The following is a 25,263-nucleotide window of genomic DNA, read 5'->3' as shown; positions in this document are numbered from 1 at the left end:
TGGCTATGATGCTAAGAACAGACTGAAAAGGGAGCAAGAATCGACAAACAGGAAGAAAAGTTAGAAGGCAACTGCTGATAACTAGGACAAGAGATGACAGTGCCTCAGACCAGAGAGGTGGCAGTGGAGGAGGTGAGAAGTGTTCTGACACTGGATTTAGTCTTAATGTAGCTGACATGATTTCCTGATCAAATATGAGACACGACAGAAAACAAGGAACTCAAGGATGACTGCAAGGTTATCCTAACAACTGATGAAATGGAGCTGCCATGTTCTGACAGAGGAAGATACAGGAAAAGCATATTTGCAGGGAAAAGAGGCAAGGTCAGGGCTCTATTTTGGATATGTTAGGTTTAAGATACTTATTATGGCCTGGTGCATGGTGGCTCACGTCTGTAATCCTAGAACTTGGCCAAGGCAGGTGAATTATCTGAAGTCAGGAGTTTGAGACCAGCCTAGCCAACGTAGTGAAACCCCACCTCTACTAAAAATACAAAAAAATAGCCGGGTGTGGTAGCAGGCACCTGTAATCCCAGTTACTTGGGAGGCTGAGGCAGGAGAATCACTTAAATTCAGGAGGCAGAAGCTGCAATAAGCCAAGAGATTGAGCCATTGCACTCCAGCCTGGGCAACAAGAACGCAAGTCTCAAAAAAAAAAAAAAAAAGATGCTTATTAGTTATCCAACTGGGGTAGACAGGTGGATATCTAATCCCAGAGAGAATATCTATTCTCAGATTTAGGGAAAGTTCCAGGTGAGAAACACACACTGGGAAGTCACCAGCATGTAGAGAGTATTCACAGCCATAATATTAGATAAGATCACTAAATGACGGAGTAGAGAGAAAGAGGCTGAGTCCCAGAACACTTTAAAGGTTTAAAGAGCAGGAAAGCACTTTGGGAGGCTGAGGCAAGCGGATCACTTGAGGTCAGCAGTTAGAGACCAGCCTGGCCAATGTGGTGAAACCCCGTGTCTACTAAAAATACAAAAATTAGCCAGGCATGGTGGTGGGTGCCTGTAATCCCAGCTACTTGGGAGGCTGAGGCAACACAGTGAGATTCTGTCACAAAAAATAAATAAGTAAAAATAAAGAGTAGGAAAGAAGGAGAAACCAGCAGAAGAGGTGGGAAATGTGTAACTAGTGAAGTGGGGAGAAAATCAGGAGAATGTGGCATTCTAAAAGCCAGGTGAAGAAAGTATTTCAGGGGAGGAGGATGTGATAAACTATGTAGATGAGAACTGAGAACTCATCATTGGATTTATCATCCTAGAGTAGTAAGAGAGAAAGATGAACTGGAATGGTTCAAGAGAAACTGGAGACAGCAAACACTGACAGGTGTTCAAGGATGATTTAAAGTAGCAAAAGGGAGGAGAGAAATGAGAGGGTCAGCGTTGAAAGGGAAGTGAGAAATTTAAAATAGAAAAAAAAAACTCTCAGCATGTTAGAAAGAATGAAGAAAAGAGATTGTATTAGTTTTCCATGGCTGCTGTAACAAATGACCACAAACTTAGCGGTTTAAACAACACATATGTATGTGTTCTCTTGCAGCCGTGGAGGGTAACATTCATTCTGGAGGCTTTAGGGGAGAATCTGCTCCTTGCCTTTTGCAGCTTCAGAGCTGCTTATATTCCTTGGCTCACTGTCCCCCAATCACTCTAACCTCTTCTGTCATCACATCTGTTCTCACTCTGACAGGACTACCTTCCTCTTATAAGGTGCATTGTGATTACACTAGGCCCGTCCAGATGATCCACGATAATCTCTCCTTCCCAAGAGCCTTAACTTAATCACATATGCAAAGTCCCTTTCACCATGTAAGATAACATATTCACAGGTTCTGGACACCTTATAGGGGAAGTTATTCAGCCTATCACAGTGATCATGCAAAAGAAAAGGGTAAAATTTGCTGAACAGTGTACTCAAGTAGGTAAAGAGGTTGCCTTTGTAGAGATCACAGAGAGCCCATCCTCAGCAAAAAGAGAAAAGGCAGAGGAACAGGCCCAGATGCAGGTAAGGAGCAGGTGCAAAGGCAGACTTGGGGATGGTCTCACCGCCCCCCCACCCCACCAAAATAGGCAGTAAAAACAAGGCCAGGTGCAGTGGCTCACACCTGTAATCCTAGCACTTTGGGAGGCTGAGGCAGGAGGATCACTTGAGGTCAGGAGTTGGAGACCAGCCTGGTCAACACGACAAAACCCTGTCTCTATTAAAAATACAAAAATTAGCCAGGTGTGGTGGCACATGCCTGTAGTCCCAGCTACTTGGGAGGCTGAGGCAGAAGCATCACTTGAACCTGGGAGGCAGAGGTTGCAATGAGCCAAAATCGAGCCACTGCACTCCTGCCTGGGCAACAGAGCAAGACTCTGTCTCAAAAAAAAAAAAAAAAAAAAAATTGTTGGAGTCAGGGAAAAAAGAAAGAGTGAATTAGAAAGATACAGGTGGTACTGAGAAGTGGGGTACTTTGCCAGGCTCCTGTGGTTCCAGCTACTCAGGAGGCTGTTTGCTTAAGCCCAGAAGTTCAAGGCTTCAGTCAGCTATGACAGCACCTGTGAATAGCCACTGCCCTCCAGCCTGGGCAACACAGAAAGACCCCGCCTCTAAAAATAATAATTAAAAAAAAAAAAGTGGAGTACTTAAAGTTAAGATGACAGAGTAGTGCACCTATTGTTAATGACGAGGTCTAGGGTGTGACTATGGTAGTGAGTGAGTGGTTGTGGCCTACTACAGTACAGCAAGAAACAAGATCACTGAAAGAGAGGGATGACCGAAATGAGAGACCTTAGGTTTCCAAGTTTAAGAACCAGAAAGCCTGGCTTCAGCTCCAGCTCTGTCATTTACTAGCTGGTGAAATTTAAGCAAGTAAATGCTCTAAGAATTTGTTTCATCCCCCAAATGGGAATAAGAATTTAGACTTCAACTGCTTCAGAATTGATGATACAAAGGAAAAAATAATGTACAACACATTTTTAATAGGAATACATTAAAAATAGTGATACACCATAAACACGAAATGGTTGCCCATGTGAGGGAAGAATAGGGGTGGTGAATAGGGATAAAAGGGAATAAATAAAATACAAGAACCTCGGGTGTCCCCTGATGGCTTCTCATAAGCTGAAGAGTATGATTAACATAACTCTTACCTGGGGTCAAAACAAAGTGAAAATAGGAAGGAGGCAAGAGACATTTTTAGAAACAGAATCAAGAGGACTTGCGAAGACAGTATTTGGATGTCAGCACAGCAGGCTACAGGCTAAGAAAGGAAACTAGACTTTGGGAGAAGAGATCCTAACAGAAACAGGAAGCACTGAAGGAGAACCTTGTCTAAGAAACTGAACTTGGAATTAGAGGCATGCTTTAATTCTCCAAATCTTCTTTCCATGGTTTCTCTCCTTGCCTTTCATATTATGCATCCTGTCATTCAACAGAATGTTACTAAGCTCAAAGACACTTCCTATGTCTACTTCCTCATTTCCTACTCATTTTCAACCCACTCTGGTCTGGTTCCTTTTCCAACTTTATGAAAACTATCTTGTCGTGATCATCTACAACTTCCATGTTGCCAAAGCCTATGGTCACTTTTCTGGCCTTTCTCTTGGAATTCAGCGGCATTTGAAACAGCTGACAGTCCCTTCCTTGTTGAAACACTCTTGGCTTCTATACCACTGTCTTTTGAGTTTTCCCAGCTCATCCTTCTCTATCCAGCTTCTAAATGTTGGTCCTAGATGTACAAGGCCTTCCTGGTGTTCTCACCTGTTCCCATGGTTTCATGATCTATATGATAATGGTATCCAAATTTATGTCTCACTCCATGGCCACTTCCCTTAGTGGTCCATATAACTCCCCTGAGGCCAAACTTTCATCTAAGTGATTACAGACCCCTTCACCTGAGGGACTCTCCGGTAAGTCACACATACCATGTCCAAAACGTAACTAAATTTCCAAACCTCTTACCAAGGCCTCCAGACCCTGCCTACGTGTCAGACCTCACTAAGTTTGGTCACAATGTTCTGGTCAGGTCCTAGGCTAGGCCAGGCCAGGCTCTCCCCTGCCTCATTTTTGTACTTGCTCCTTCTGCCTGAAACACGTTCCTTATTCTCTTCCTAAAGATCTTCCCTGAACCCCTAGCGGAGCCATCCCTAAGCCCCCGCTATTCTCAATCACAGCATTCAGCCTCACCTGTAATTATTTCTTTTGCTTATTGTCTCCTCACCTCCGACAATATAGAGATTTTATCAGTTTTGTTCAGAGGGAGCGCCCAACGAGAGTGCTCAACACTTTTGAATAAATGTAAAAATAAATCCATGCCTGCCAAGCACACAACGGTAACCATATCGCTTCCAAAGCCCTGAAAATAACGTTTATTCCAGGAAAACCACCTTTTTAATGGAGAGACACTGAACATGCTTCAGGAGCCCGGCGAAGAAGCCGCCCCACCACCCGCGCCGGGACTGAGTAGTGGGGCAGGTCCTGCGCGTGCTCCGACGCCTGCCGAAGCCGCATCCAGATTGGCTGAGCGCACAGGGGCCGTGCCTCCCCTCCCCCAACACCTGCCTCTGCCCTCGGCCGCAGGGCAGAGACCAAGGCTGAGCATATCCGCTCTCCCCGCCCAGGCCAGCCCACCAGCCCGCCAGTCCGCCAGCCCTGCCCGCCTGAAGCACTGCTTCACTCCAGGCCCTTCCCACCGTGCCTCCCAATGGCGCGGCCTCACCTGGGCCGGGAGGTCCCATCTTGCTTCGGCGTCTCCAGAGTTGGTTTTAAATTGCGCGCGTCGAGACGCCTGAGCGCCGTAACGGCCGCGTGACGTCGCCGGGGGGCGGGGCCAGCAACGCGCCTGCGCAGACCACCTCGGGCCTCTGCTGGCAAGGGCCGCTCGGGCGGCGCCGGAGTGAGGCGTTCTGGCTTGAGCGCCCCATGTGAGTGGACTTCTTGGAGTCTGTGAAACCCCTGAAATAGTATGAAAACGCCCTCCTTTTGAGCACTAGGTGCAGGACTGGACTTGGGGACCCAGTGTCTAGAAAGACGAGCAAGGGCCCGTCTTTCGTGGAATTTACTTTCTAATGGGGAGGCGGATGACTGAGAAAACAAGATTTATTTCCCGTAGAGGCCTGTGTTGTGTGCGCAGCCGGTGAAAACCTGGGAGAGAGGGACGGAAGGGAGCGGGAGCCAACAAGGGAATGAGGAGCCTTCCGGGCGAGGGAAGAACTGATGCAGAAATGCTGTATGTACATTTAGTATAGCATAAAATAATACAGTTTAAGATGAAGGGCGGCCAGGCGCGCTGGCTCACGCCTGTAATCCCAGCACTTTGGGAGGCCGAGGCGGGCGGATCACGAGGTCAGCAGTTCAAGACCAGCCTGGCCCACATGGCGAAACCCTGTCTCTACTAAAAATACAAAAATTAGCTGGATGTGGTGGCGTGCGCCTGTAGTCCCAGCTACTTGGGAGGCTGAGGCAGTAGAATCACTTGAAGCCGGGAGGTGAGGTTGCAGAGAGTCTTGATCGTGCCACTGCACTCCAGGCTGGGCAGTAGAGCAAGACTCTGTCTCAAAAGAAAGAAAACAACAGATGAAGGCCATCGTTTTCAGATTCTTGTGAAAAACTTCCTGGAAACCACCCCCGCCCTTCAAAAAAAAAAAGGTAGAAAAAGCGAAATGAGCATAAGATGCCGTCTGTTCTTCTAGCTTCATCTCACCCTAATGATTGAATTATGGGGGTAAAGACCAGGATAATTCCCTGGAATATCCCTAGCACATCCTAGGTTTTATTGTAACTCCCATATCTGGCATCTTTTATACTGTTTCTCTTCAAGGGCACTATTGGCATTCAGGGTGAAACAATTCTTGCCATGATAGGATGTTTACCCTCTTTGTGGGCTCTTGAGCCTCCCCGACACCATTTGCCCACTAAATGCCATCGGTGCTCTCAGTCATTTCGGCAACCAAAAAGTGCCACCCTTTGTTGAAAACCACTTTTTTCTTTTTTGACACTGAGTCTTGCTCTGTCACCCAGACTGGAGTGCAATGGTGCAATCTGGGCTCATTGCAGCCTCCACTTCCTGGGTTCAAGTGATTGTCCTGCCTCAACCTCCTGAATAGCTGGGATTATAGGTGCCCTCCACCAAGCCCAGCTAATTTTTGTATTTTTAGTAGAGATGGGGTTTCGCCATGTTGATCAGGCTGGTCTCAAGCTCCTGACCTCAGGTGATCCACCTGCCTCCGCCTCCCAAAGTGCTGGTATCATAGGCGTGAGCCACTGCTCCTGGTCAAAAACCACTTTTTAAGCCTATTTGTTGTTCGTATAAGCTTGTTCTTCTAGTGACCACCTTCACATCTTCAGTGTAAGGCTGTGTAAGTTAGAGGAAAGGGGTTGACACTGTTCTCAGCAAATGATACCATCAACCACCTGAGAACCCAAATCAGCACCCAGGTGTCATCCTGGGGGGCTCCCTCCCTTTCTCTCCCGACACAATCCATTATCAAGCAACCTCTTTTCACCTCCTCAAAATCTCCAATCCTGCCTCTCTCCTTCCATCCACTTTACCTTCTCAATGGCCTGTTCTGACCCCCTACTCAGGCCAAGTGTTGTTTGCGGAAGTCCAAATCTGAGCTGTCACTCCCACTTCTCCCCCACCACTTCCTTCCGGAGTGTTACCCTTCAGGGGTTCCACTGCCCTGGGAACCTCTAAGCATCCTACAAGGCCCTGGAAGGGTCTGCCTACCCCTCCTCCCCACCCTGACAGCCTCTCCAGCCTCCTCAGGGACCTTGTTCCCTTTGCTCCCCCTGGCCTTCAGATTCCCCTCATCACATCTGCTCCTAACACTGGCCCTCTGCACACACACACTCCTCTAGCTAGGATCCTCTTCATCCCCATCTTCACCCCCTTGGTTCCAATCAAGTTTCTGCTCCCCTTACTTCCTCAAGGAGGCCTTCCCTGATACACACAACTCTCCATACTGGAGGCTTCAGGAGAACTTGTCAGAGCTGCGATTTTACATGTACTAGGGTGACTGTTTCATGTATGTCTCCGCCATAGACTGTCAGCTCCATGTGGATGAAGCCTTATCTGCTCACTATGGTTTTCCCACTGCCTGGTGCTGGCTGACACAGCAAGTACTTAAATACGTATTCAATGAGTATAGCTGGAAGATAGGTTTAAATCCTGGATTGGGCACATTAACCTCTCTGGGCCTCATTTTCTTCCTCATCTATAAAACAGGGAAGGCAGTATCCCCTTCACTGAACTTGCTCAGTCTGTGCTAGGGTCCCTGTCATCTCCCTCACTTGTTTTCTGCTGAATGCATCTGAGGGAGGTCATTGGGACAAGTGTGATCCTCTTGATTCCATATCTACACTAAGAGCAGCAAGGGTTGGGAGGTGACACACTGAATCAGGAGCCTCTGAAGAACAGCTTGGAAGCCCTGGCAGAGGAAAGCTACTAGGTGACCCACTAAGTGAGCCTTGAGGCTGTTCTGTGGGGGTAATGGAGTCGTCTGAGCTGCTTCCAGCTTCACGTGCAAGGAGGCAAAGCCAGCTCCATGCCCAGCATCTCTGTGGGCCAGGGCTGCCTTGCGCAGGTCTTTCACCTCCTGCTCTGAATGCCATCTTTGTTTTGTTGTTAGGGCTATGAAGGGTGCCAAAAGAGTGAATGATTTATTACTGGTGTCAGTGGTGTACAAAGCTCAATACCTCTATTTGTGCAAAAGTAAAGTAGTAAGCTTCCTCCGCTGCTCCTGGGCTGCCAGAAAAGCAGAGCTGGTGTCGTCATCTCCCTCCCCCACCCCATTTTACTCTTCATGGAGATTCTACTTCCCCCAGATAAATGGGAAACTGCCTTAGTTTAGGTGAGGAACAATAACGTTATCCATTGGCCACCTGAACAAGCAATCTTTTGGCTTCAGATTTGCCCTGACCTCCCAGTCTGCAGCTGGCTTATATAAAGATGTAGTCTGTGATAGAAACCATCAAGTCCCTGGGACTCAGTGGGCAAGTAGTTGAAATGGCTTTGCATTCATTTTGGCCTCTAAGTAAATGCCTTTAATTTTTTGTAGGTTATATGAAATTCCTGACCTCCTTAAGATTGGGCTAAGAATCAACAATTTCTGTCTTCTAGAATTTCTAAACAGCAACATACTATCTTCTAAAATATAGTACTTTTTGCTTTTCAAAGCCCTTTAACCCTTACATCTTGTTTTATTTCCAAGACCAAGCTGAAAGTTTGCTAGGGCAGATAGTTTCTTCGAGACTCTGCCACTTACTGGCTATGTGACCTTGGGGAAGTTGCATACCCTTTCTGTGCCTCAGTTTCCTCACATGTAAAATGGAGGGGATGAAGGACCCACTTCATGGGGTTATAGTATGAAGATTAAATGAGTTACCAGATGTAAAGCCATCAGAACAGTGTCCTGAACACTGGGAAAGCTCGGTGAACACTAAGCATTCCCGTTACTATAACTGCTGTTGTATCCTAGGGGCTAGCCAGGTTTTGTTTTAGAATAAAGCTTAACTTCCTATCTGGAGAGGTTTCCTCTTTAATTGTAAGAGTATTCCCAGAGCACTACAGGCCTGTTCTTTCCATTACTACTTTTTTTTTTTTTTAGTACTCTTTCTTGCACCCTCTGCCCCACTCAAGCTTTGCTGACTGCTCGCTCTGTCACCCAGGCTGGAGTGCAATGGCGTGATCTCAGCTCACTGCAACCTCCACCTCCCGGGTTCAAGCGATTCTCCTGCCTGAGCCTCCTGAGTAGCTGGGATTACAGGCGCCCGCCACAATGCCTGGCAAATTTCTTTAAATTTTTAGTAGAGGTGAGGTTCCACCACGTTGGCCAGGTGGTTTCAAACTCTTGACCTCAAGTATCCGCCTACCTCGGCCTCCCAAAGCACTGGGATTACTTGCGTGAGCTACTGTACCCACACCTGGTCTTTGTTTTCTTTTTTATCTATTAGACTAGAGACAACCAACTCCTAGAAATCATACCACCTTCTTTCTACCTGAGCAGACTTTCAGAGTTTATGCATGTTGTTTGTAACCACTAAGATCTTCTAATTTGGCTATTTTGGTTTGGGCACCATGAGAATTAATCACTTAGATGTTCCTTATTCTTTTCTGGCTATTGGCCATGCCACTGGGAAACCACAAGACAGACTGGCTCAAAGTACATTGAGAAATACCAGGATGTACTGAATGGCGCTATTAGGGTAACATGAACTTGTTGGGAACAGGCATGTGAGAATGGTGATCTGCTGACTGTGTTACTGCAAAGATTCCAATGTATACAGAAAATAGTCTCCTTTATTGACTTGTAACTTAAAACATCAGCAAATAATTTTCTAAACAAAAAGTATATGGATGTTTCTAAAACACCAAAATCCCACCAGCAGAGAACCAACCATCATTGCATCTTGCCTTGAAAGCAGTACCTGACAGACACAGGCAACATGGGAACACAGTAGCTATTGTGTACTAGGAGCCCAAAATACTGACTGGCATCAGCTTCTGGGAGACTTTTTTTTATTTTTTGAGACAGGGTCTCACGGTTTTTCCCAGGCTTGCTGGAGTACAGTAGCACTGTCATAGCTCACTGCAGCCTTGACCTCCTGGGCTCAAGCAGGAGGTCAGGCTTTCTGCCTCAACCTCCAGAGTAGCAGGGACCACAGGTGTAGTATGCCACCACGCCCAGCTATTTTTTTGTAGAGACAGGGTCATGACATGTTGCCCAGGCTGGTCTTGAACTCCTGGGCTCAGGTGATCTGCCCACCTAAGCCTCCCAAAGTGCTGAGATTACAGGTGTGAGCCACTGTACCTGGCTCTGGGACATTTTTGAACTTATTTTTTGCTGGAGGGGAAGGTATGTATTCTATGACTGAAGCCCATAACAGCCAGCATCTGGTCCCCACTGAGGTCAAATTCGGTGGGGACAGGTTACTTTCCCCAGCAGATCTTCTTGGCAGTGCAGATAGAATGGCATTGGCATTTCCAAAACAACCATACCCGTAACCATAGTTGCATTTCTTAACACTCCTCCTCAGCATCCCATGGTTTTGAAACAAGGGAAAAATACACCAATCATATCTCTAGAATCACGATTTTAGAGGTGGACTGCTTCCCAATCCTTTCCTATACAAACCTGACTATGAACCTGGATTGTGATGACCCCTCTTTCAAAACCACAAACACAGTTCAAGTAATACCTTTGTCATTTTTGAAAAAATAAAATACAAAGGAGGCATGACCAGACTGAGAAAAAGCACAGCTAAACATGGCAGCTAAACCTTTACATTTAACAAGTGGCTCCCCCAAGAAACAAAGTAATTGTTCATCTCAGAGCCCCCAGAAAGATTGTCCTTGTGAAGGCCTTTATCATGTTGCTTCCAGGCACTAAAAAGGTCATCAGATGTTAGCTATTTCATTGATTATAGTAAATACATTATCTCAATTATGAGACAGGTTACTATTGACTTAATATTTGTGAATCAATGCTAATAAATTAGGTAGCTTTTTCACATGCATAAAAACATCTCTATTGTCATATAAAAATAGGATTAAATTAAGAAAATGGAATGTAAATATCTTGGTTATATTTTCTTTTTTCTCTTTCTTTTTTTTTTTTTTTTTTTTGAGATGGAGTCTCACTCTGTAGCCCAAACTGAAGTGCAGTGGCGTGATCTCATCTCACTGCAACCTCCACCTCCCGGTGATTCTTGTGCCTCAGCCTCCTGAGTAGATGGGACTACAGGCACACACCACCATGCCCAGCTAATTTTTTATATTTTAGCAGAGATGAGTTTCACCATGTTGCCCAAGGTGGTCTCAAACTCCTGAGCTCAAGCAATCAACCCACCTTGGCCCTCCAAAGTGCTGGGATTACAGGCATGAGCCACCATGCCCGGCCTTGGATATATCTTCAAACTAGTGAAGTTTTGAAAAATTAGATCCTAAAATATGAGAAGTTGCCCATCACAGTATTTAGGATAAAATGGAGTGCCACCAGCTTGGATAGGAATTAAACTAACAGTTCAACAAGGAAACCAATTCACAAGGAACATATTGGGAGTTAATCACAAAAAGGAATAAGCTGGAATGGAGGTATTCTCTGGTTCTCTCGATTCCAGTGTTGATTAAAAAAACACAGCTTCACAGTCCCCCTCTGGATCTCAACTCCTTAGCAGCAAGATCCTCCCGTAACATTGATTTCCCTGGACCTTCTTTGCGTCATGATCAAAGTTAAGCAGAAGAAAACCTCAGATGACCCACCCTTGATTAGGCCCTGCAGGGTCATTAGGCTCATCCTCATGACCACCTCACACACTCCTTAAAGTGTCTTAGCTATCACAGCCCCCACTACATATATCACTGATACATCTGAAAAATAAATGCTTTTGTAGTCCAAGGAATTAGAAATACCTTCATCTGTTTTTTATAAATGGTCTTTACATCAAGGTGCTGCAGCCAGTGGGGCATGAGGCAGAGTTTTCACCTGGGTCAGAAGGTTTTGGAACTCTTCCACTGCCTGTGAATGTGCCTTGGGGTTGAGCACCAGGTGCTGGAAGAGATTGACAGGCTCAGCATTCCTAAATGTCTTAGGGATCGGGATGGTCAGGGGCAGCAAAGTGTTACCAATGAGGAAATGATGGAGGGACCTTTGCTGGAGGCCACGGCCCAAGAACCAGAGAATGTCCTGGAGCCGCTGAGAGAGCATGTTGTGTGCCCAGTCCGTGAGGGGCAGCTGTACCAAGAGGTGCATGAGGGCTGTTTTAAAGTGGTAAGAAGTGAGGATGGGGCGGGATGCTCCGTGGGGTAAGCTCTGATGCTGCCGGAGACTTAAAATGATCTGGAGGCACTTGAGGTAACAGGTGTTCTCAGGGGCAAAGCACCCCACCAGCTTCAGGAACAAGTGCTCACAGGCCTCAAAGGACTCAGGCCAGTCCACACTGGTGAGCTGCTCCTGATCAGGAGCATGACTCACCAAGTAGACCAAGGTGTCTTCTCGTTGCACCCCCAGGACCAAGTGGATTGAAAGAAAGCGGCCTGAGCGATAGTGCAGCCTGAGCTTGCAGGAGGTGGTAGATGGTGGGAGACTGAGTTTAAAGTCATACTTGTGGGCCACAAGGGCCCAGGCATTGCTCATCATGTTCCGGAACCACTGCACAGTCTTGCACACATCTAGGTGGGAGCCAGTGCAGAGAGCTGCATTGATGGAGCTACTGCACTTGCCCAAGACCGCTGAGGGGTCCCTGTGGTGGTGTACCAGGCACAGCACATCTCCTAGGAGTTTCTCATGCTTGCACATGCATTCTGACTCCACCAGCACACAGCCACAGCGGCGGCCCAGGGCTGGATCCCTCATCTCCAGGACAAACATGGTGCCCTGTGGTGGGACAATGGGCACCAGGATATTAAATTTCTGGGTCTCATGGAGGGTTCCCCATTTCTCAAAGGCAGCCCCGATGCCCAAGCAGTCTTCCAACTGTGGGTGAGCCTCTTGGCGGCTGAGCACCCGACAGGCCTCAATGAGATCGTCCACAAAACTCTCTACGAACTCACAGGTGGAGGGCAGGTCATGGATGGCATTTTGGACATAGTGTTTGTAAAAGGAGTCCAGGACCTCCTGGGAGGGGAAGTCAGTAAGCCAGTTGTAAGAGGTGACAGGCACAACATGGACTTCCTCCTCCTCCTCCTCACTGCTGGAATCAAAGCCTGGCTCATGCTGCATGTTCTGTCGCAGGAGCTCAAAGATGAGAAAAAGGCAAAAGAGGCCAGTGTTCCACAGGTTTCCCAGAATCCAGCCCAGAGGCCCCTCCTGGCCATCGGCCTGGAACGGCCACCTCATGTCTTTCTTCCCCAGCACTAACTGGTCACTGGATGTGTCTCCTCTCCAGAAGTTCTCTGCCTTCTGCTTCTGCTCAGCCACTCGCTTTCTCTCTTCAAATTCCATCTCTAGCAGACGCATCTCCTCACTCATTCGCTTCTCCAGCTGTCGACTCCTGGCTAGTGTGTCCAGGTCCATCCGGTCACTGACCATCAGGGGGTTCTGAACAACATACATCACTGCCAAGAACAGCAGGCTTATCACAGCCATGGAGGCTGCTGCATCTGGAGAAGTAGGAGGGTAGGAGTCAGTGGTCATCTTCCAGACTCATCTGCTCTCCAGCACATATTTGTCAGAGTCCTGGTACCCCAAATCCTGAACATCAGCTACTCAGGAGGAACAGAAAGCCCACAAAGCTGGGCTTGGACATAGCAAGGGTGGTCAGCCTGGGAAGAGGTTTGGGAGAAAGGAGGGTGGCAGGATGTGCCACTCAGTCTCTCTCCTGCTTTCCTTCCACATGGTATGGGTGGTATTTAGGCTTCCATAAAGTGGACATGGGACTGTTTTCATTCCTGTGTAGGATGGGGAGGGGGACCCTTGTGGTAGGGTGGCCTCACCCAACTAATCAGTCTACCATAGGCACCAGACATGCCCTGCTGATCCCAGAGGCTCCCTTTCACAGCCAGAAAGCCCTGAGCCTGCCTGGGTGACACCTTTCCTCTGCCCCAGCAGCCAGCTGTAGCATTCCACTTCCTTGTGACTTCACAGTCTTCATTCTGCTCACCCAAAATGAAGTGAGCCTCATCACCCAGCCTCTCCCCTCCTACCCAGTGAGCGCCAGGGAGGCACAGTGCTGCCAGCTGCTTGCTACGGTGCCATCTGAGAATCCTAAGGGGCTGCTGGATACCCCGTGTGTGGGCTGGCTAGCTCCACTTCTTACTCCAGAAAACTGTCTGTAGAACCGGGTGCCCAAGGCCTACCTGACAGCCGGCAGTGGTCAATTCCACTACCTCGCCCACCATCCCTGAAGCCCTGGCTTCTGCCATTCACCCTAATTCACAAGCTACCACGCTTACCAAGATTCATGAAGGACTGTGCCTTGTGGACGCTGAAGCCAGCTGGGACTCTCCTCCCTTTGGAACTTGGCCTTGCTTACTCTCCCCGCCCTCTCCAGGAGCCCTGTTAAAATGTACAAGGTACCTGGGGGCTTTGGCTCAAATCGGATCCCGCCCCTCCCCCATTCATAACTTCCCCAAATTCCACGCCCAGAGATTTTTACTCTCACTCGCCTATCCATAGGAGGCTAAGGGCCTATCCTACCTCGGGATCTCTCCTGAAACCCAGGACCAGGTTACTCACCGTCAGTGTTAGTAGGAACACGGTCTTAAAGAAACAGCGCGGCCTGACCGCCACTGCCTTTTTCCCGGCGGAGTGGGAGCGACCGGTTCATCGCTGGGGCTGTCTGCGGGAGTGGACCCACTCCCCTTTCCTGGGGTATAGACCATGTCTGTCCGAGCATCTGAACGTCTGTCTGAGCGTGGTGGGCCCCTAGGACCCCCAGCACTCCGCTCCGAGGGTGGCTGCGCGCAGCAGCCGCTCCCGCCGTCCCGGCTCCTCCTCCTCCCCGCCCAGCCGGTACGAGCTCCTCCCCGCCCAAACCCCGGTGGCCAAGTGTGCAGGGGCAGCGGCCTCCACACACCCGCTCTCTGTCCGCACCGAGGCCCGCGTGAATTTGCTGGGAGGGTGGTGGAGGGGCCATGGCCACACACACGCCGCTGCTCGGCCTCCCTGGGGTGGCAAATGGTGCACTGCCGTGTGTGCAGTCAGCTGCACTCAGCTCAGTTCAGTGGAAAATAGACTTACTAGGATTTGGATATAAGGATGGTGGTAGCAAAACTAGGAATTGATCAAGAGAAAAGCCAGTCTCACTTCGGGCTGGCCCTGAGCAAAACGACACAGAAAATAAGATGTGGTTTCAGCACCCTAAATGTGCTTCCCTCCCAGCCCACGCCCAGATTCAGGCGTCTTTCCCCAACCCCTTTCTCCTATCAAAGTGACTATCATGAAAGAGACAGCACCCAAAGACCTTACTTGGGGCCTTGCTTGCTACTCACTGGCCACGTGGGAGTAATAATCCTACCTACAGGGCAGCTCTGCTGATACATGGGTGTATCAAGGAGAACTTATACAGTGTGGAGGCTGGACAAACTTTATCAAATCTTAAGAAACACCAACAGAATGGGTTTCCTGAAAGGGAGCTTCAGATATCAGAAAGAGCCCTTAGTCTTCCTGTCCTGTGTCAGCTACTCAAGGAGAAAAAGAAGTGATGACCCGTTGATACTAACTCACTAAAATCTCTCTGCTGAAAGACGGGTGTTTTGAGGCAATTTTGCTCTGTCGCCCAGGCTGGATGCAGTGGTGCCATCTCAGCTCACTGTAGCCTCCCCACCCCAGGTTCCCAGTGATTCTCATGCCTCAGCCTACTGAGTAGCTGGGACTACAGATATATGCCACCATGACTGGCTAATTTTTGTATTTTTAGTAGAGACGGGGGTTTTCACCATGTTGGCCAAGCTGGTCTCGAACTCCTGACCTCAGGTGATCTGCCTGCCTCAGCCTCCCAAAGTGCTGGGATTACAGGCATAAGCCACCACACCCAGCTGGATTTCAGGTCCTCTTATCCAGTGGCAAGGTGTAGGGAGCTCCCAAACAACTTGTACATTACTTCCAAGAATACTGCCTTATTTAATTGTGGAGCAGGAAAAACTGTCTGGTGGCTGACAATAACTGAAGTTCCAAAGTTACTTTTTATAAACTTGAATTATGAAAAATAGATCACAGGTTATTGAGCATTCATGCATTTGGAGCAGTAATAATGAAAGTCTCTGTTACCTTTTCACTTATGTTGTCGAGATGCAAAATATATGCTTCAGTGTGCAAAAACAAAAATGTTTAAGACCATGTGTTTTTAAGTTGTATTGTTTTAATTGACAAATAATAACTACATATTCATAGGGTGCACAGTCATGTTTCATACATATGATGTATAATTATTTCAGATCAGGGTAATTAGCATATCCATTATCTCAGACATTTATCATTTCTTTGTGTTGAGAAGGTTCAATCCTCCCTCTAGCTATTTGAAACTATATATTATTACTATCATTATTGTGTGTGTGTGTGATGGAGTTTGCTCTGTCACCTAGGCTGGAGTGCAATGGCGCGATCTCGGCTCACTGCAACCTCCACCTCCCAGGTTCAAGTGATTTTCCTGCCTTGGCCTCCCAAATAGCTGGGATTACAGACACACACTACCATGCCTGGCTAATTTTTTGTATTTTAGTAAAGAGGGGTCTTCACCATGTTGCCCACGCTGGTCTTGAACTTCTGAGCTCAGGCAATCTGCCTGCCTCGGCCTCCCAAAGTGCTGGGATTACAGATGTGAGCCACCATGCCTGGCCTATTATTGTTAACTATAGTCACCCTACAGTGTGAAACCCTAGTACTTAGTTCTCCCATCTGGCTATAATCTTGAATCCTTTAAAAAATTCCTCCTTATCTCTACCTTTTCCTCCCCTTCCCAGCCTCTAGCATCCTCTGTTCTACCTTTTACTTCTATGAGATTAGCTTTTTCTAGGTTCCACATGTGACTGAGAATGTGTGGTGTTTATCTTTCTGTGCCTGGCTTATTTCACTTAATATCCTCCAGTTCCATCTAAGTTGCTGTGAATGACAGGATTTCATTCTTTTTTATGGCTGAATAGCATTTCATTGTATACATATACCATGTTTTCCTTATTCATTGATCTATTGTTGGACACATAGGTCAATTCCATATCGGATATTCTGAATAGTGCAGCCATAAACATGAGGGTGCAGGTTTCTCTTTGATATAATGATTTCCTTTCCTTTGGATATATTTTAAGTAATGGGATTTCTAGATCATGTGAGTAGTTCTACTTGTAGTTTTCTGAGGAACCTCCCTTTATTCTCCATAGCAGCTGTATTAGCTTACCCAACAGTTCCCTTTTCTCTGCATTCTCACCAGCATTTGTAAAAGCATGTGCTTAAAAATGTGTGTTCGTGGTTAAGGATTTTTTTTAAAAGTGGTTGTTGGCCAGGCACAGTGGCTAATGCCTGTAATCCCAGCACTCTGGGAAGCCTGAAAGGGATCATCAGATAGGAGAAAGAGCCCTTAGTCTTCCTGTCCTGTGTCAGCTACTCAAAGAGAAAAAGAAGTGATGACCCCTGGATACTAACTCACTAAAATCTCTCTGCTGAAAGATGGGTTTTTTGAGACAGAATTTTGCTCTGTCGCCCAGGCTGGTTGCAGTGGCACCATCTCAGCTCACTGCAGCCTTCACACCCCAGGTTACAGTGATTCTCCTGCCTCAGCCTACTGGGCGGATTACCTGAGGTCAAGAATTCGAGACCAGCCTGGCCAACATGGTGAAATCCTGTCTCTACTGAAAAAAAAAAAAAAAATTGCTGGGCGTGGTGGTGCACGCCTGTGATCCCAGCTACTCCAGAGGCTGAGGCAGGAGAATCACTTGAACCCGGGAGGCAGAGGTTGCAGTGAGCCAAGATCGCACCACTGCACTCCAGCCTGGAGGACAGAGCAAGGCTCCGTCTCAAAAAAAAGTGGTTGTTGGGTTAGACCATGGTAATTCATGGTCTGTTCAGAAATGAAATTGGCTGCTTGATGCTGTTTCTTAATGAATTCAGTCTAAAATTATGAAGCAAAACGGTGCTTATATGTTAACACTTATACTGTGATGAAGTCATTTCAACAACCAACTTTGTCTGACTCACAAGTGATAGTGAGCTGATTAATATACTTCCTGTGCTGACAAAAGATAAAACAAAAGCAAGATCTCTATTTCTACAGAAATTTGCAGCAGATATATTTTTTGAGCTCAAACTATCAAACTACAGTTCCAGCAGTTTGTCAGACATTAGTGCGAATAAAAAGAACAGTTCCATATTTCAAACTTCATTTAACTTTGCAAATGAAGAGCTTCTCTCTAACCTTCATTTAGAACTGATTAATCTGCAATGTAATGACATATTAAAAGGCAAATATCAAGAGAAGATTCTAATTATATAAATGCCTTCCAAGCTCAATTGAAATCATATGCTTGTGGATTGTTAGTATTTCACAGTGCCCACCTACATGAAAAGACATTTTCAAAGAAATCTGTAAAATCTGTAAAATCTCATTACAGATCAGCTTATTAACAGATGAAACTTGGCAATCAGTTTGGATAGGAAACACTAACATTAAACCCCAAGTAAGTGACATGCTATTTACCAAAAAAGAATTCTATTGTCTCATTAGTAGACCCATATAAAAATTGTACTGGCCAGGTGCAATAGCTCATAATACCTGTAATCCCAGCACTTTGGGAGGCCGAGGCAGATGGATCACCTGGGGTCAGGAGTTCAAGACCAGTCTGGCCAACATGGTGAAATCCCGTCTCTACTAAAAATACAAAAAAAAAAAAAAAAATTAGCCAGGCATGGTGGCCCACACCTATAATCCCAGCTACTTAGGAGTCTGAGTCAGGAGAATACCTTGAACCTGGAAGGTGGAGGTTGCAGTGAGCAGAGATTGCGCCACTGAACTCCAGCCTGGGTGACAGAGCAAGACCCCATCTTAAAAAAAAAAAGTACTAAATTGTACCTAATGTATTATTATACTTTGAATTTTGCCAATAAGAATGTTGTAGAAATTTGTTTTCCCTTGTTATGTAAGTACCTACATAGTATCTTGAGTCTGCCTCTTGGCCTGCAAACACTAAAACATTTACTCTTTGGCCATTTACAGAAGAAATTAGCTGACCTTTGCTTTTAAGCATCAAAAAGTGCACATTTCCCTCAGAGATCTATTTGTAAAATTGTATATTTTTATGGTTGGATGTGGTGGCTCATACTTGTAATCTCAGCACTTTGGGACACTGAGGTGGGAAGAAGGATTGAGACCAGGAGTTGGAGACCAGCCTGGGAAGCATAGCAAGACCATGTCTGTAGAAAAAATAAAAAGAAAAAGAAATTAGCCAGACACAGTGGTACAAGGCCGTAGTCCCAGCTACTCAGGAGACCGAGGCAGGAGCTTTACTTGAGACCAGGAGTTCACAGTTACAGTGAGTCATGATTGCACCACTTACTCCAGCCTGAGCAGACTGAGCCCTAGCTAAAAAAAAAAAAAAAAAAAAAGAGAGAGAGAGGAGTGAGAGTGAAGAGGCTGATGGTTCTAATACCTTGGGAAGCTGAGGTGGGCTGATCACTTGAGACCAGGAGTTCAAGACTAGCCTGGTAAGCCCAGGCTAAAATACATAGCAAAACCCCATCTCTACAAAAACTACAAGAAAAAAACCAAAAAGTCAGTTGTGGTGATGCACACCTATAGGCCCAGCTACCTGTGGAGGCTGAGGGGCTGAGGTGGGAGGATCACCTGAGCCCCAGGAGACAGAGGCTACAATGAACCAAGATCATACCACTGCACTCCAGCCTGAGCAACAGAGTGAGATTCCTTCTCAAAAAAAAAAAAAAAAAGGTTGTTTTGGTAAATATGATTTACATTCATTGTAAAAATGCATACTATATAGGAGTAATAGAAAAAAGAAGCTACCCTGACACCCCACTACCCAGAGATAAGTGTTGCAAGTTTGAGAAGGAGCTCCTTCTGGATGTGATTTGTGCCACATTCCTAAAATGTGCCCCTTGGAACACTAGTTGCTCAGATGACTCTTAGCAAGAGGACTTTCATAATGTTTCTTAATGACATTTTTAAAATTCATAAATGAAAAACATCATCATTGTGAAAAGTTTAGGAAATATAGAAAGTCATAAAAAATCAGTTTTAAGAAATCATCTTTAATCCTGGGGTATCAGTTAGTATCCCTGGCAGAATTTGATGGCATACTCAACCTGGATAATTGAAGAGAGTTTAATTAAGGACAAAAGAGTTTCAGGGTTTAGGGACAACTACAAGGGATGAATGGATGTTCCTGGAGTCAATACCAATTGGGAGCCAACCTCTGCTTGAGTATAAATGGGAGGAAAGCTTGTTACCAGAATTCCAAGGGGGTGGCTACATGGAAAGGGTCTTCAGTGGAGAGAATGCAGTCAATCCTCTGTACCGCTTAGGAAGAGTGCTGTGTTTGCCTCCTACTGGCCAAAACCAACTAGATCAGCAGGGAGCCCCAGGGCACAGAGTAAGGAGGAGAAGAGGAAGAGAGGTCTCCAGGGGAAGAGAAGATACAGTACAGTTACTACCAAAGGTTACAAAGCTTGTCTCCAACAAGCACTAGTCTGTGAATGCATACTCCAGGACAATTCTGTTTCCGCTATACACAAAGACATTCAGATCCACACACTTTTTTTTAGAGATGAGGTCTCTCCATGTTGCCTAGGCTGGTCTCCAACTCCTGGACTCAAGCTATCCTCCCACCTCAGCCTCCCAAAGTGTTGGGATTAAAGACATGAGCTGCTTCACCCAGCCCAGATCTTCACTCTTAAAACCAGATTTGGGTTCGTGACCAGCCTGGCCAACATGGTGAAACCCCATCTCTACTAAAAAAACAAACAAACATTAGGTGGGGTGGCCTGCACCTGTAATCCCAACTACTCAGAGGTTGAGGCAGGAGAATTGCTTGAGCTTGGGAGGTGGAAGTTGCAGTGAGCTGAGATTGCGCCACTGCACTCCAGCCTGGGTGACAAAGTTAGACTGTCTCAGAAAAACAAAAACCAAAAAGCAGATTTGGGCCCACTGTGCTGTTCTCTTCTAAAGTAAATCAGAGCTTGTTGGAGGGTGTCAACTCAAGCTGTCAGGACACCCAAGAAGTAAGGTAAGCCTGGAACATGCTGCTGATGTTAGAAAGAAGGGGAGCTATCTCCTTGCCTCATGTTGGGAAAAGATGCGAAGAGGCCACAAAGAGAAGATTCCCACTGCTAGAGTGAATTGTACACTATGGATGGAAAAATAATTATGATCATTGGTATAATCTGAGCCATGGGTCCATGAAGGTATTTTTTAAATGATTCATAAACCATAAACTTTTTGTAAAAGATTCCTGTGGCACACCCATGAATTTGTTGTCTTTACCAAAATTAAATTACTGTGTAAATCTCACACATATTTTCATCATTATACAAGTACAAAAATATACAAATATGCTGTATATGTAAAAGTAGGTTATGTGAATCTACATTTGTTAACATGAAAAATAGTCCATAACCTATTAAGTGGGGAAAAAAAAGCAGGTTACAAAGACCATGCTATGCTTTACTCCCATTAGGTGTGTATGTGTGCATCACATGCCTCGGAAAAGTTTCAAAGGGTGGATCCCTAAATGTTTACAGTGATCTTCTGATGGTGGAGGGACTGATTGCTGGTGTCTGGCAGTAAGTAAGGATTCTTTTCACACAAACAAATGTTTGAAACACAAAACACGTTTTCTACAGAAACAGGTGCGCCTAGGACGGCTAGAGACGCTTTGCGCTGGGGCAGCGTCTTCACGGTAAGGAAAGCAGGGAGTGGAGGTGGCACGGGGAGGGGTCCTCCTCCCCACCAGCTTTCTGGGCCCCAGGAGCCGCCTCTCTTCGGCCCTGACCCCGCCTCTGTCCCCCGAGCTGCGGACGCGCCTTTTCCGCCGCCTCCCGGAGCAGCCGCGGAGCCGTCCCCTGGAGGCGTTGTTCGCCCCCGGAGAGTTTGGGGTGGCAAAGGCGGGGCGCAAGGCTGAGACGCGCGACCCTGCTGGAGGAGTGAACCTTGTGCGCGCGGCAGCGGAGCGGCCCCACTCACTGCAGCGTCCGCCGTGCGTTGTTCCCCCTGGCGTTCGGCTGGCGCTCCCCAGGATGCGACCATGCGGCCGGCGCTGCCCGAGGCGCGTCGAGGCTCTCGTGACTGCGTTATAAATTAGTCCTTTCCTTTTCTCCTCAAGGGATTGCAGCGAGCGCTTGTCTTGCTGGTAAATCGTGCAGGCGAGGCCCTGTTTTCTCCAACTACGAATTTCATTTCAGAATGAAAAAGGAGACGCGGTTTTGAACGGGGCAGCGTTTGCTGCAGGTCCTTCCTCTGAGCAACCCGCCCCCAGAAGAAGACCTGCCTTCGGCAGGATCTGGAAACGAGTCCCAGCTACAATCCTAGGGCAGTGGAAGCCCCGCGGGCCCACCAGAGGAAAGACGAGGCGGGAGACAGGGAGCTTCGCTTGGCTCTGGCCCCTCCCCGGGCCCGGCCCTCGCCTCGTCCCGGGACCCACCGCCCTTTGCCCCTGAGCGCTGTTCCCCGAGCGGACGGGAAAAAGCTCTCCTTTGCTCTCCCTATCCCCAACGCCCACGCGATGCATCCTAACCGCGTGGACGCAGCTTGATTGGGGAGCTCCGGGAGCTGGGCTTACAGCCCCGTCTGGCCTCCTGCCAACTCGGTCCGGCAAAGTTTCAAACCTTCCTGAGCCTCAGCTTCCTCATCTGGCAAACATGATGATAAAAGTCCTTCTCTTCTAAGTTGGAGTGAAGATTAAATGGCCCTGTACTGTATAGGTAGAGCACCTGGCTCACGGATTAGTCACCCCGCTCCCGGGCTCCAGTGTTCGCTGGATCCTTACAGCATCACACTGCAGCCTAGACGCCTTAAGGGCAAAGACCAAAATTAGACCTAGCTTAATTCCTGGTGTGCAACTGCTAAATGTTATGGAATAGTGAGTGACACAGGATGATCCAGCTATGAGAAATAAGAGAGTTTGCCATGGGATAGGGACTGTACCTGCAGTTGGGGATAACTTACGGGAAGCAAGCTTAAGATGCACACGAAATCCTGACCAAGAGGATGTAGAAATTAGATATATGGCCAAGAATCAGAGAAGCAAATAAACAGATCTCAAATAAAATGTTTAGTTTGAGGTTAGAGATGGGAGATCAGGGTAACCAGGCAAAATAACTGATACAATAAATAACTACATGACGTCACTTCTCTCAACAACACACTTCAAAAAAATCACTTTATAATTGCAAGATTTTCTTCAAACCAGTTTCTTGCTATTAAAAGCTTAAAAACTTATCCTGCTTTGGTGACAAACATTTTGTGACTCGTGCTGTGTAACGAAGACCTGTGTAGACATTGAGTTACATATTGCTGATACTCCTGAACATAAAGGAAAAGTAGAAAATTGCCACCTTTTTCCCAATGACTTGTGGAGGAGAATTAGTACTAGATTAGCTGCTACCTGTGCATGAAATGCACCACTATTGCTTAATAAATCTGGGCTGGGCACAGTGGCTCATGCCTGTAATCCCAGCATTTTGGGAGGCCAAGGTGGGGCGAGGAGGAGCGGGGAAGATCTCCTGAGCTCAGGAGTTCAAGGCCAGCCTGGCCAACATGTTGAAACCCTGTCTCTACTAAAAATACAAAAATTAGCCAGGTGTGGTGGTGGGCACCTGTAATCCCAGCTACTGGGGAGCCTGAGGCAGGAGAATCAATCGCTTGAATCCAGGAGGCGTAGGTTGCAGTGAGCCGAGATCATGCCACTGCACTCCAGCCTGGTTGACGGAGCAAGATTTCGTCTCCAAAAAAAAAAAAAAAAAAAAAAAAATCTGAATAGCACTGGGCATGGTGGCTCATGCCTATAATTCCAATGCTTAGGGAGGCAGAAGTGGGAGAATAGCTTGAGCTAAGGAGTTTGAGACATGCCGGGGCAACATAGTGAGACCTTGTTCTCCACGAAAAGGAAAAAAATCTGAACAGCATATCAATGTGTATTATTTACGTCTCATACATTTCCTTATTGTTTTTCTTGTCTCACATGTAGCATTTGTATTGTTGGGAGGATAAAACATAGGCTCTTGATTAAATAGGGATTTGAAAGATATGAGTAGATTCTGTTTACTGTCTGTCCCAATCATTTGTTAATTACATTCAACAAATATTTATTTATTTGAAAAGGAGTCTGAGTCTGTCACCCATGCTGGAGTGCAGTGGCGTGAACTCAGCTCACTGTAACTGCCACCTCCCAGGCTCAAGGTATCCTCCCACCTCAGCCTCCCAGCTAGCTATTAAAGGTGCTTGCCACCATGCAGCTAATTTTTGTATTTTTGGTAGAGACAGGGTTTTGCCATATTGCCCAGGCTGGTCTCAAACTCCTAGACTAAAGCGATTCTCCTGCGTCAGCCTTCCAAAGTGCTAGGATTACAGGAGTGGGCCACCATGCTCAGTCCCAACAAATATTTATTTGAACGCTTTATAACTGTGAATGATGCATTTGGACCTGATACAATGATGTTTCCAGAGTGAAACTAAGTGCCCAGCCCATGGATGAGAGTAAACTCACACTTAGTCACTTCATTATGAAATGTTAGAGCACTCAGGTCAAACAGGATTCCATAAGTTTTTGGAGACAAAAAAAACACAGATACATACACAGAATCAGGAAGAATGGTGTTAGATTTCTTTCGCGTGCACGTGCTCGCTCTCTTTTTTTTTGTTTGAGACAGGGTCTCACCTTTGTTACCCATGCTGGAGTGCAGTGGTATGATCTTGGCTCACTGCAACCTGCTGGGATTACAGGTGCATACCACCATGCCCAGCTAATTTTTGCATGTTTAGTAGAGATGGGGTTTCACCATCTTGGCCAGGCTGGTCTTCAACTCCTGAGCTCAAGTGATTTGCTGGCCTCAGCCTCCCAAAATGTTGGGATTACATGCAAGAGCCACTGTGCCCCACTGACCGAGATTTTTTAATATTGTACTAGAATAAGATGAAAGTGAAATGCTTGTAATCCCAGCACTTTGGGAGGCTGAGATGGGAGGATCACCTGAGGCCAGGAGTTCAAGACCAGCCTGGCCAACATGGTGAAACCCTGTCTCTACTAAAAATTCAAAATTAGCCAGGTGTGGGGGCGCATGCCTGTAATCCCAGCTACTTGGGAGACTGAGGCAGGAGAATCACTTGAACCCAGGAGGCAGAGGTTACAGTGAGCCGAGATCACACCACGTACTCCAGCCTTGGCAACGAGCAAAACTCCGTCTCACAAAAAAAATAAATGAATAAAAAATAAAAAGATTAAAGAGAATGCCTTAAAATTTTTGAAGGAAAATGGTATCCAGTCCAGAATTTTATACTCAGCCAAAGTATCAAACACATATGAGAGCAGAATAAAGACAATTTGGGCTATGCAAAGTTTAAAAACAAATATCCAGCCAGGTGCAGTGGCTCACGTTTGTAATCCCAGCACTTTGGGAGGCTGAGGCCGGTGGATCACCTGACAGGAGTTTGAGATCAGCCTGGCCAACATGGCAAAACCCTGTCTCTACTAAAAATACAAAAATTAGCCCGGCACGGAGGCAGGTGCCTGTAATCCCAGCTACTCGGGGGGGGCTGAGGCAGAATTGTTTAAACCTGGGAGGCAGAGGTTTCAGTGAGCTGAGGTCACACCACTGCACTCCAGCCTGGGTGACAAGA

At 46.8% G+C, this 25,263-nt stretch overlaps 2 protein-coding genes across 4 annotated transcripts in view; both read right to left on the bottom strand.

Moving 5' to 3' along the window:
• Nucleotides 1-4,794, bottom strand: part of NCAPH (non-SMC condensin I complex subunit H) — a 39,038-nt gene extending 34,244 nt beyond the window's left edge. The window contains exon 1 of one of the 2 annotated variants that reach the window (XM_012436803.2): nucleotides 4,709-4,794. In XM_012436803.2, coding sequence (XP_012292226.1) covers nucleotides 4,709-4,727 — 19 coding nt within the window. In that variant the 5' untranslated portion in view covers nucleotides 4,728-4,794. The remainder of the gene's footprint in view (nucleotides 1-4,708) is intronic. The other variant, XM_012436802.2, reaches the window with a different exon arrangement.
• Nucleotides 4,795-10,176: 5,382 nt separating this feature from the next.
• ITPRIPL1 (ITPRIP like 1) lies at nucleotides 10,177-14,414 on the bottom strand. Of its 2 annotated transcripts, XM_012436806.2 has the most exons (3): nucleotides 14,166-14,414; nucleotides 13,883-13,985; nucleotides 10,177-13,090 (listed from the first exon to the last, which is right to left on the bottom strand). In XM_012436806.2, the coding sequence occupies exons 2-3, from the start codon at nucleotides 13,890-13,892 to the stop codon at nucleotides 11,433-11,435; spliced, it is 1,668 nt and encodes a 555-aa protein (XP_012292229.1). In that variant the 5' UTR covers nucleotides 13,893-13,985; nucleotides 14,166-14,414; the 3' UTR covers nucleotides 10,177-11,432. The 2 variants fall into 2 exon arrangements, with proteins under 2 accessions (XP_012292229.1, XP_012292230.1); XM_012436807.2 differs by lacking the exon at nucleotides 13,883-13,985.
• Between the last annotated feature and the right edge of the window lie 10,849 nt (nucleotides 14,415-25,263).

This window comes from Aotus nancymaae, unplaced genomic scaffold (assembly GCF_030222135.1).
Source record: "Aotus nancymaae isolate 86718 unplaced genomic scaffold, 86718_ANA_hifiasm-v0.15.2.pri h1tg000131l, whole genome shotgun sequence".
In the NCBI taxonomy this organism is placed as follows: Eukaryota; Metazoa; Chordata; class Mammalia; order Primates; family Aotidae; genus Aotus; species Aotus nancymaae.
The sequence above is the reverse complement of the archived record's forward strand: the minus strand, read 5'-3'. Positions and strand labels throughout refer to the sequence as shown.